Source organism: Neolamprologus multifasciatus, chromosome 3, assembly GCF_963576455.1.
Source record: "Neolamprologus multifasciatus chromosome 3, fNeoMul1.2, whole genome shotgun sequence".
In the NCBI taxonomy this organism is placed as follows: domain Eukaryota; kingdom Metazoa; phylum Chordata; class Actinopteri; order Cichliformes; family Cichlidae; genus Neolamprologus; species Neolamprologus multifasciatus.
Window position 1 is genome coordinate 35,484,452 of NC_140441.1, and position 12,244 is coordinate 35,496,695.

General features: G+C 41.0%; 2 protein-coding genes across 2 annotated transcripts; both read right to left on the minus strand.

The window, feature by feature from the left end:
• Positions 1-754: 754 nt before the first annotated feature.
• On the minus strand, positions 755-2,597 carry LOC146522836 (tripartite motif-containing protein 16-like protein). The gene has a single exon (XM_085154045.1). The coding sequence runs from the start codon at positions 2,567-2,569 to the stop codon at positions 1,043-1,045; it is 1,527 nt and encodes a 508-aa protein (XP_085010171.1). The 5' UTR covers positions 2,570-2,597; the 3' UTR covers positions 755-1,042.
• A 6,709-nt stretch (positions 2,598-9,306) lies between these two features.
• On the minus strand, positions 9,307-11,982 carry LOC146522837 (tripartite motif-containing protein 16-like). The gene has a single exon (XM_085154043.1). The coding sequence runs from the start codon at positions 11,925-11,927 to the stop codon at positions 10,257-10,259; it is 1,671 nt and encodes a 556-aa protein (XP_085010169.1). The 5' UTR covers positions 11,928-11,982; the 3' UTR covers positions 9,307-10,256.
• Positions 11,983-12,244: the final 262 nt, after the last annotated feature.

The following is a 12,244-nucleotide window of genomic DNA, read 5'->3' on the forward strand; positions in this document are numbered from 1 at the left end:
AGCAGAAGCTGAAATAATGCCTCTACTGAAGCCAATTGCACTAAATGCACTAAATGTGCACTGTTACAAGAATATTTTTCTTTCTATTGTTTTCTATTAATTTATATAATTTTAAGTTAAGCAGGACAGAGTTCTTTTAAAGAAAGATTTACTTTTATTCTCAAAAGTTAAGCATGACAGGCTTCTGTTTAAGAAAGAGACCTGTTTTATTGTGTTAATGTTGTCATTTTGAGCTAAAAATAAATGCCTAAATGATTTTTGTTTCCCATGTCTTGATATCACAAAGAATACGCATCTACTTAAATCAAATTCAAGTCAAATGGTTAAAAAAATAATTTCACACACAAAAAAAGAGCTAAAAAATTCACCACACTGGGAAGGGTGAAGACAACTGGGTCGCCCGGCCCTGGCCACGAGGTGTCCCTTATTTATTTCTCAGGGAGTTGGCAACCCTAACCAGATGTAGCTAAAAAAACTAAACTAATGTCCAGTCCAGTGGGACAGCAAGGAAAGATGACAAAAAATGATTACTTACTTGCGGTTTGGAGGGTCAAGCTGAAATTGAACCAGCCATTGAAAGATGGGAAGACAGAAAGATGGCAGCTTGGTCAGCACTAGTGGCCTCTATAATGTATGCAAATACATGCTGGCCAGCTTTAAATGTGATTAAAATAATGATAAAACAATCAATTCTCTAATCATTGACTAACTGATGAATCACTGCAGCTCCAATATATTGTTGCATTTGACAACCCACTACAGCAACTACAGAATAAAACCACTAACCAGACTGATGACAGATTTCAAACATGCTGAATATGAAGAGTAGTATCATTTAAACTCACATGATTATCAGCCATAGGAACAAATTCAGATTTATATTGATGTAAGGTATATAAATGTAAGTACAGTTTGAATCAGTGCAATATTATTTTCACACATCAATGGACCACTGAACTTCTCAGCTTCTAAAATGTAAAGCCTCATTTAGAAACTACACAAGTACATATAATGGTCAGAGATCAACATGAACCTGTCTTCTCTATTTGACTTTAATCAACTCTGCAGTGGATCCATCAGCTAAAAGACAAAGTCCAGCATAGAGCGGCTGAGTGAATGTGGTCTGGACTCTGTGGAGGAGAGTCATGGTTTCAGAGATGCTGTAGAAAGACAGAATACCTGCTCTGTGATCCAGGTACACTCCTACTCTGGAGGACCGAGGACCTGAGAAGCTATTAAACTCAGTGTTCTGAACAAATTCAAAACAGTTTCTGTCACAATATAATGCCCAAGAATTCTCAGTGTATCCAAATCCACATTCATTGCCTATCCCTGCTCTGCTGATATTCTTGTATGCGACTGCTACATAAACTGGTGTTTCTCCATAATCCACCTCCCAGTAACAACGTCCAGTCAGACTCTCTCTACTCAGGACCTGATAATATTCAGTGAATCTGTCTGGATGAACAGGATAAGGCTGTTGTTGTTCCATAAATGTTACTTTTCTGTTCCCCTCAGATAATAACAGATGTCTGTGTGCTGTGTTTGGATCCAGTGTGATTTCACGTGAATATTTTAAGAATCCAGCTCTGGTCTTTGGCTCTGGTGGTGACAGTAAAACGTCCACTTCAGTGACTGTCAGTGAGATGTTTGTCCATTCCTCTCTCAGAATGTCCTGTAGTTTATCTCTGGTCTCTGACACAGCTGCTGTCACATCCTCAAAGTAGCTCAGAGGACGAATATTGATGCTGGATGAGTGTGTAGACTCACTGAGTGCTGACAGTGAGGGGTAGTTGTGTAGAAACTGGTTGTGATCCTCTGTGTGTGAGAGCTGCTCCAGCTCGCCGTCTTTCCTCTTCAGCTCAGCGATCTCCTGCTCCAGCTTCTCCTGAAGCTCTTTGACTCGACTCACTTCCGTTTCCTGCTGGGATCTGACCTGCTGCTCCACATCAGAGCTTCTTTTCTGGATGAGACGGATCAGCTCAGTGAACATCTTCTCACTGTCCTCCACTGCTTTATCAGCAGAGCCATTGATGGCCTCCACCTCCTGTTGAAGCAGCTTCGCATCTTTCTCTCGCTCCTGGATTCTCTGCTGGATGTTTAGTCGTCTCACCTCGAGCTCCTTCTGCTTTGAGGGGTCGACCAACATGTGTTTCTTTAATGGAGCTGCATCATAGTGATGTTGGAGGTGTTTCTCACAGTAAGAGGCTGGACAAGATAAACAGGACTTGATGGCTTTCAGCTTCCTCCCAGTGCAAACATCACAGGCCACATCTTCAGGTCCAGCATAACAGTGATCAGCTGGAGCAGCTTGGAGTCCAGACTTCTTCAGCTGCTCCACTAAAACTGTTAGCAGGACATTTTTCTCCAGGACAGGCCTCTCTCTGAAAGTCTTCCTGCACTGAGGGCAGCTGTGGATTCCCTTCCTGTCCTCATCATCAAAGTGACTTTTAATACAGTTCATGCAGTAGCTGTGTCCACAGGCTGTAGTCACCGGATCCTTCAGTTGATCCAAACAGATTGAACAAGAAATGGTTTCTCTGTCCAGCTGAACTCCTTTCTGCGCCATTTCTCCTCTCAGTGTCAGTGACTGTGTGAGTTTCTCTTCCTTATAAATGAAGCTACTCTGAGCTCTGATCTCAAGAACCTCTTTTTCTGCGGTGAAGGGAGCCTGTCAGGTTTATCAGGGTGTACTTCATTCCAGGAAGAGGAGCGGTTTGAGAGCAATACTGTGTGTTTAACCCTTTTTCTTTTTTTTATTAGTGTAACTTGGAAGGCTTTAGGACCCAGGGGACCCAAGGGAGGGCTGTTTTTCTTTTGTTTTTAATTCATTGAAATGTATTTGATGTTTATTGTATTTTATGTTTTTAGTAGTGATTTCAGAAGACAAGCCTGGTGTGCAGCACACACAGTTGTCTGCTGGAGGTGTGTTAACTTAATATATTTGACATAAAAAAAAAGGATATTTATGCACTACAATCTAATTTAAATTGTATTGCCTCCTGCAAGACAGGCTGCACATGTGAATTTGTCACTGTTTTTTTTTCCCCCAAGTTGGTTTTAGAGTAGGGTCACCTTTTAAAACTGATTTTTTTTTTTTTAATGCTGGGTTTGTTTTTATTTCTACTGGGCTGGTGCAGTATTAGGCGGGCAATGTGCAATCCCCGAGCTGGGCTCTTACCTTAGGGGAATTAGGTCTTTTAGAGGTGCTCCGTGTGAATTTTTGGGGAATAAGTTTTATTAAGAGTGATTTTAGTTCAATTCAATTCAATTCAATTTTATTTATATAGCGCCAAATCACAACAAATGTCGCCTCAAGGCGCTTCATAGATACAGAGAAAAGCCCAACAATCATATGACCCCCTATGAGCAAGCACTTTGGCGACAGTGGGAAGGAAAAACTCCCTTTTAACAGGAAGAAACCTCCGGCAGAACCAGGCTCAGGGAGGGGCGGCCATCTGCTGCGACCGGTTGGGTTGAGAGAAGGAAGACAGGATAAAAGACATGCTGTGGAAGAGAGACAGAGATTAATAACAGATATGATTCAATACAGAGAGGTCTGTTAATACATAGTGAGTGAGAAAGGTGACTGGAAAGGAAAAACTCAATGCATCATGGGAATCCCCCGGCAGCCTACATCTATTGCAGCATAACTAAGAGAGGATTCAGGGTCACCTGGTCCAGCCCTAACTATATGCTTTAGCAAAAAGGAAAGTTTTAAGCCTAATCTTAAAAGTAGAGATAGTGTCTGTCTCCCGAATCCAAACTGGAAGCTGGTTCCACAGAAGAGGGGCCTGAAAACTGAAGGCTCTCCCTCCCATTCTACTTTTAAATACTCTAGGAACAACAAGTAGGCCTGCAGAGCGAGAGCGAAGTGCTCTAATAGGGTGATATGGTACTACAAGGTCATTAAGATAAGATGGGGCCTGATTGTTTAAGACAGGCCCCATCTTATCTTAATGACTAAAATAATGAATTTATTTTAGTGCCACCAATTATTGCCTGAACTAAAGCACTTAGTGCATGCGATAAGTGTTCTGTTGGACTCGCATTTATTTGGGGTGGATTTGTTTCTTTTAAAGCAACGAGCATCTTGGACCACCGGGGGAGAGCAAGCCCTCAGGTGATAGTTGCATTGCTGGCAGGTTGCACCAATGAGTATATTGTGGTCGTTAGTGACCTTTTTATTGTGATGTTTTAGGCCTATTGCAAACCCTTTGTGTTTTCTTTTAAAATAATACATTTTAACATATCTGGCTGATATTGACCCTCTTGTCCTGTTTATTCTGGGCTTGCTCCAGCAAGAGCTTTGGGCCTGAAAGTTTGCACAAGTAGTATAGAGGCCCTTAGCGGTTACTTGGTGGCTTTTACTCGCTACATTAGTAGTGCTGTTACATGCCAAGAGATGTTGGCTGTATCCCAATTCAGGGTCTGCAGCCTTAAAGTACGCAGCCTTAACGGTCTACAAGGGCCGCGTACTCAAAGACCGCTAAGGCCGGAAGCGAGAGGCTTGTGAAATGGGACTGTCTAGCCTCTGTCGCGCTGCCCAGGTTGCCTAGCAACCATGATATTAACAGCTGGAAACGTTTCATACAGCTTTGTTTGGCAGAAATGAAGGAGAAAATCTTTTGTTCATGTGTTTTTGTTTCTACATGAGCTTTGTGTGATTTGTTGAGTATCTGAGGCTGAGACAACGGAAAAACATAACTATTGATAATTTGAGGGCCACATTTCGAGCAGCCTTTGAATTGGAACAGCGTTTGTTGCGTCGCTGTGACGTAATCGGCCTTGATAAAACAATCAATTCTCTAATCATTGACTAACTCAGAGCTTCCCAAAGTGTGGGGCCTGCCCCCTTGGGGGGGGGGGGGGGGGGGGGGCGGTATGAAAAGGGGAAAAAAACCCCAAAACACTTGGACAGTGCTAGCACCAGGCTCCCACACAAACGCAAAGCAGGAGATGAAGCATCGCTGGATACGTTTCCAAACCAACTTCATTCTAAGCCAAAGACTTGAAAATATGGTGAAGCATATCTTTCCACTGGTTTCACCTGCGCAAGTGCCAAGGTAGGTCTCCCCTGAAGAATTTGTTTTCCCTTCGTGGGGAGCACGCGCTGGGCTCTCCAAATCCCAGATAAACAGTATCCCACATTCTTGATTTTTAGTTCACAAACACTTCTTGTAATGACTAACTACTTTTTGGAGATGTCACTTCTTTATACAGTAAAGTTACAGCGGGATACAAATAATATCAGGCTGTTCCTGCCACGATTTGTTCCCCCGGTTCAAATCACGGACAAACAGTATCCCACAGCTGTTTATGTTTTTGAACCCATTTTGCACAGAGGCATTTTTTGAAAAATGTGTTGATAGCAATGTTGAATATTATTACACAAGAGAAAAACAACTACACGTAAAATAATTACACCATGATGCCTCTGCCTTTCTAAATGGAGGGACAGTAACTATGGAGGACCACAGGAGCCACGTGCACCGAAATAAAGAATTCTGTGCTTAAATAATGAATTGTAGAATAAATTCTGCATTTGTAAATTCATCTTTGAATTCCAATTTAATAAACTGATTTTTAAAATGCTTTTTAAATCTTCATTTCAAAATCCTTTTTCCAATTGCACTTTAATAAACTGCATTTCAAAATTCATTTGCCTTTCCTGTTCGCTCAGGGATTAACATTTGCATTAGCAGTTGGATAAACAATTTCATTTTAAAAATCCTGCAGCTATTCAAATTAGCCACACCGTGGGATGTAAGGAGCTCTCTGATTGGTTGGTCAGATACAGGCTGTCTGCCTGGATTTTTCTAGCTCATAGCTTCGCCCTGCTAAGAAGCGTGTGTGCTTGTACAAAGGCCGTTCAGCCTCAGGATTTACACTCGGCTCGACACGGATATGTGAAGAATGAAGGGACCCTGCAGCAAAACGGAGAGCGCAACCTCTGACTGAGTGCCAGTTTACTCAGCCTGACCACCCGTTGAAGGTAACGTGGCTAACGCTAGCATCACCGCACGTAGCCCCGTTATTTTAAGGTCATCTTAGCTTATGAAAGTTTTACGTGGCAGCTGTACGAGCTAGCTACGAGTTTTGTAAGATGCTGTGCTCTTCACAAATAAAGCTGGAAGCAGCTCAGACTGTTAGAATCAGCACTGAGCCCTGTTACATTTATACAGTTTTGGAGCAACGGCTGCAGCCTACAGCCTTTAAACTAGCGATTAAAATGCTGACAGTAAACTCGTCAGTCCAGATGTTACCACATTACTTTGTGATACTTAAGAGTTAAAACAACTGAGACAGGCTGATTAAAATAACAGCTGTCAGTTCTCACATTCAATATATCAAGACTGGAGATCACACTACTGATTTCAGTTCATTTAATATGTGAGTGAACAGATTCATTCTGAACTGGACATAAATGATGATCAAAGGTTGTATATATGATGAATTCATCAAATCCCAGCCTCTAACACAGTGTGCTGACTGTTAGCTTTGAATGTCCAGTATTTTCTCATCAGTGCAATGTAAACATTCACTGAACCTATAGTATCTACATCTGTGTGGCAAATGTGTGGTAAAGACACAGATAATGAAATTTAATTATTGATACAATATACATCATGAAAAATGAAAGCTGAAATTGATTCAGTTTAGTACTTTTCTGTGTGCTCTGTGATTTTTAAAGGCCTTAAATTCTGTGATATATACTGTAAATGATTTTCACAGAGGTCTTAAATCAAACCATCAGATGATGGAAATGTTTATTATTAAACTCCTCGCCTTCATCTGTTGGACGTTTAACAGGTACACGTGTCTCACTCAGAACATCCTCAAAAGCAGATGCAACAGATGCTCCTGCCTTGGTTTGAAGACACCTGCATGCATACTTAGAAAATCCATCTGTACATGTCAGTAAGTGTCTCACATTATCATTATCTGCACAATATTCACCCATATCAGCCAAATCAGCCTCAAACTGTTTGTCGAGTCCACTAATCAAAACTCTATTTCTGGAAAAATGTCTTCTTGCTGGTTATGAAGAGTCTAAGTCCCCCCCTTTAAACAATGTTTCACCTCCGGTTTGGCGGCGTTACACCTGCTGATTCCCCTGCAGCAATGTAAAGCTTATTCACACTGCCTAAACCCACCAAGTGAGCAGGGTCATGATTTCATTTATGTCATGTGTTTTCCACGATCACTACACAGCAAATCCAGCATGTCCGAATTAACACTGTCAGATTTGATTTCAACACTATTAAAGTGTCTATATGGGTCCACACCAGAGAGTGTTAATTTAACTCTGTTTGGAGAGTTGGTACCTTAACTCTGATTTAGTGTTAAACACCAAATCTGTCTGGAGTTGATAACTTAACACTTGGTGTTAAGAGTTTATATATTAACTCTCAAAGAGTATTTTAGTTTAACTACGTAAGAGTTATCTTCTAATTAATTCTAAAAAGTGGGAATTTTACTGTTCTGAACTTTCTTATTTCTTACTTATTTCTTTTGGAAATAAACATTTACTAAAAAGATGCAATGGTTTTTGAAAAACATTTATTCTGAACTGTGCACCACAATTTCAAAACATTTTCTGAAAGATGTAACAGTGTACATGTTCTCACTTTCATTAGAATTTTGTTTATCAAAAGGTCTGACATAGGTGAGCTGGTAAATGCAAATAACAGCATTCTCATCACTTATTTCTTCAATACAATATGCATGTCCTTCATTCATCACTTTGTGGAACTTCAACGCACTTCTGCTCTCCCCCATATTCCATCTTCACGAGCATATCCTATGTGGAGATTGAATAAAAATTAGTTGACACTAATTAATGGCACAAATTAATTGCAGCACAGTAAAAAAAGGAATCATTTTTGAGCCATTACTTGTGTAAAGTATTTTCCCAAAAGACAAGGACACAGACAACACGTAATACTGAACTAAATTAAAAACCTCAACCTTTTTCATTTTTACCTAAACCGTGTGCACAAAACTCTGGAGGAATCTAAGTGCTAACGTAGAACTCAGTCGGGACGTCTGCTACTGCTGTTTGCTCGGTTTTTTATGGGAGATCGTTTTCAGGCTTCAAGTAGCACCATTATACCAACATTTCACATTCTAGACATTGTTTTAGGTGTATTTGACCAAAAAATTGACTAAAAATTCACATGCAAGCTTTTTTTCAAGGCTGTGGTATTTGCCCGCAAACAATACCTTTCAGCTAGCTAAAACAGAATATTATGCTATCAGTGAGCAACATGGCTAATGCCTTCCACACAGCTTTGTCTCAACTCCAAAGAGCCACAGAAGTAAAAGCTAATAATAATAATTGAAACAATCTTTGAAAAAATGACTTACCAAGCATGGCAAACAACTCAAATATGTAGAGCAAAATGTTCTGAAACGGCTTCACTTCAGCTTCGATTGGAGCCTATGGTGCTGGGGGCGGAGTCTGTGAATTTACTCTATTAATGTCATAGCCCCTCTAGGAGTTCAGAGTTAAGAGGTCAAGAGTTAATGTTTCCATTGTAACACCTCCAGATTTGAAATAGAAACACTCATTTTAAACACTCGATTTTAACTACTATCATTTTACACCTCAGAGTTACATTAAAAGAATGTGACTCTACTTAGAGTAAAACTCTAAGACTACTAACACCAAAACATTTAACACTTTTGAATTTGCTGTGTATGAGACACAGACTGTAAGTGTTAACACATCTTCTTATTTCATTCCCATCACACACAAAAAACTAAGCAGTGCACATGCTTGCTGTCAGGAGCCTCTCCTGACACCACACCTTGAACCCACTGCTCCACCCCTCCCCTGCACTGATAAAAGAACAATTATCAAGGAAACCCATTTCCTGGCTGTATTTGCTTGTTATCAGCTCCTAACACACACTATTGATACATTTCCACACATGAGTGTTGTGAACACAGACCTCTCTACTTTACCTGGGAACACTGGGTTGTGTTTTGTATCACTAAACACAAACAACGTTTTTTGTTTGTTTGTTTGTTTTTTTCACAGTTTCAACAATTCACTGGATAAATTTACATCTGAGATAAAAAACATGTTCTAGTGAAAAACTGCACATCCATGTTGTTTTCTGGAAGACAGGTTCAGAGTGATTTCTCAACAACCTGCAGACAAAATTGTGCTTTTTTTTGTCCCAGATACAAAAAGGTGAACCTTATACACACCTGATTAATGTTTATGGGACTGATCTTCTTGGTAATGATGCTTTGGTTTGTCATTTTGTTAACAACACACACCCTGTTTCTGTCTGTCATCACTATAGCTGCATGTGTACAATGTGGATATTGATGTTATGTAATGATGATACAAAAACAATATCAGAACATAATTTGATTCAGCAAAATCTATTTATTAACAACTATTAGTACAAATAAAACATTCTGTCATCTTTTAATAGCAAAACACATTAAAGCAGACGTGTGTCCAAACCTCCACTAACACATCCGTTTCTATGGTGCTGTCATCAGCTCGAGGCACAGCTGCATCCTGACTAACTCCATCAGGCACATTTAAGTCACTACAATCTTTTCATATCCCCCCATCGTTCAAGAGTCAGGTATCTCTGAAGATTTCCAGAGTACTTTTTCACACACATCCAAGTCATGTAGTTGCAGTACCTCGACCGCAGCATTGTCCAACTCATTCTGAGTCACTTGTCTGATGGATGCTGTGTTCTGCTGTTTTAACAAGTCCAGCTGGTGCTGGAGGACTGAATACTGGTGATGGACTACACTGTGCTGAGACAGATTTTGTGTTATAGGCTTCATGTTATGGACGCACAGTGTGAGCACTCAGGTCGCATTAGAGCATCGGGCTGTATAGTGTGAGACCCTGCATTATGACCTACGAACTTCTAACCCCTGTGATTCAGTCGTATAGTTTGAGCAGAATAACACGACTGAAATAATAATAATAATAAATCACATAGTGTATGCCCAGCTTAACCAGACTAATGAAAGATTTCAAACATGCTGAATATGAAGAGTAGTATCATTTAAACTCACATGATTATCAGCCATAAGAACAAATTCAGATTTATATTGATGTAAGGTATATAAATGTAAGTACAGTTTGAATCAGTGCAATATTATTTGCACACATCAATGGACCACTGAACTTCTCAGCTTCTAAAATGTAAAGCCTCATTTAGAAACTACACAAGTACATATAATGGTCAGGGATCAACATGAACCTGTCTTCTCTATTTGACTTTAATCAACTCTGCAGTGACTCCAAGTCCAAGAAAAAGTCCAGCATAGAGCGGCTGAGTGAATGTGGTCTGGACTCTGTGGAGGAGAGTCATGGTTTCAGAGACGCTGTAGAAAGACAGAATACCTGCTCTGTGATCCAGGTACACTCCTACTCTGGAGGACCGAGGACCTAAGAGGACAGTTTTCACATTGTTGTGAAAATTTTTTAAATTGTTTGTGTTACAGTTTAATGCCCAAGATTTGTCATTGCATCCAAATCCACATTTATTGACCGTCCCTGCTCTGCTGATATTCTTGTATGCGACTGCTACTAAAACTATTCCCCCTCTCCACTCCACCTCCCAGTAACAACGTCCAGTCAGACTCTCTCTACTCAGGACCTGAGAATAGTCAGTGAATCTGTCTGGATGATCAGAATAAGACTGTTGTTGGTTCATTAATGTCACTTTTCTGTTCCCCTCAGATAATAACAGACGTCTGTTTGCTGTGTTTGGATCCAGTGTGATTTCACATGAATATTTTAAGAATCCAGCTCTGGTCTTTGGCTCTGCTGGTGACAGTAAAACATCCTCTTCAGTGACTGTCAGTGAGATGTTTGTCCATTCCTCTCTCAGAATGTCCTGTAGTTTATCTCTGGTCTCTGACACAGCTGCTGTCACATCCTCAAAGTAGCTCAGAGGACGAATATTGATGCTGGATGAGTGTGTAGACTCACTGAGTGCTGACAGTGAGGGGTAGTTGTGTAGAAACTGGTTGTGATCCTCTGTGTGTGAGAGCTGCTCCAGCTCGCCGTCTTTCCTCTTCAGCTCAGCGATCTCCTGCTCCAGCTTCTCCTGAAGCTCTTTGACTCGACTCACTTCAGTTTCCTGCTGGGATCTGACCTGCTGCTTCACATCAGAGCTTCTTTTCTGGAGGAGACGGATCAGCTCAGTGAACATCTTCTCACTGTCCTCCACTGCTTTATCAGCAGAGCCATTGATGGCCTCCACCTCCTGTTGAAGCAGCTTCACATCTTTCTCTCGCTCCTGGATTCTCTGCTGGATGTTTAGTCGTCTCACCTCGAGCTCCTTCTGCTTCTCAGTCCTTTCTGCTGCAGCTGGGACTGTTTCATGGCCTTTATGTTCATCCATTGTGCAGAGATAACAGATACTCTGCTGATCAGTACGACAGAAAATCTTCATCACCTCATCATGACGAGAGCAGATGTTCTCCTGGAGCTTCTTGGAGGGGGCCACCAGCTTGTGTTTCTTTAATGGAGCTGCATCATAGTGAGGTTGGAGGTGTTTCTCACAGTAAGAGGCCAGACAGACCAAACAGGACTTGGTGGCTTTCAGCTTCCTCCCAGTGCAGACATCACAGGCCACATCTTCAGGTCCAGCATAGCAGTGATCAGCTGGAGCAGCTTGGAGTCCAGTCTTCTTCAGCTCCTCCACCAACTCAGCTAACATGGTGTTTTTCTCCAGGACAGGCCTCGGTATGAAAGTCTTCCTGCACTGAGGGCAGCTGTGGATTCCCTTCCTGTCCTCTTCATCAAAGTGAGTTTCAATACAGTTCCTGCAGTAGCTGTGTCCACAGGCTGTAGTCACCGGATTTATCAGTAGATCCAAACAGATTGAACAAGAGAAGGTTTCTCGGTCCAGCTGAACTCCTTTCTGCGCCATTTCTCCTCTCAGTGTCAGTGACTGTGTGAGTTTCTCTTCCGTATAACTGAGACTAGTCTGAGCTCTGATCTGAACAAAATCTTCAGTAAATGGAGCCTATCAGATCCTACATGTCACCACATGTTAGTTACACCAATTGTAAGCGCCAGACGTCTGCTTTATATTTTTATTTACGATTGAGTTCATGTTTGTTTTATAACTCATAGATTCATTACATAAGTCATCTTTTCAGGATTAATAAATGTGAAAATATATGTGTTTACATAAAGTAATTTTAAGTAACTGTTTTGGGATTGGAACCTAAAAGAGGGAAGGGG

Coding starts and splice junctions, on each gene's coding strand:
- LOC146522837 (XM_085154043.1), bottom strand. CDS start 11,927: ATGGCGCAGAAAGGAGTTCAGCTGGACCGAGAAACCTTCTCTTGTTCA.
- LOC146522836 (XM_085154045.1), bottom strand. CDS start 2,569: ATGGCGCAGAAAGGAGTTCAGCTGGACAGAGAAACCATTTCTTGTTCA.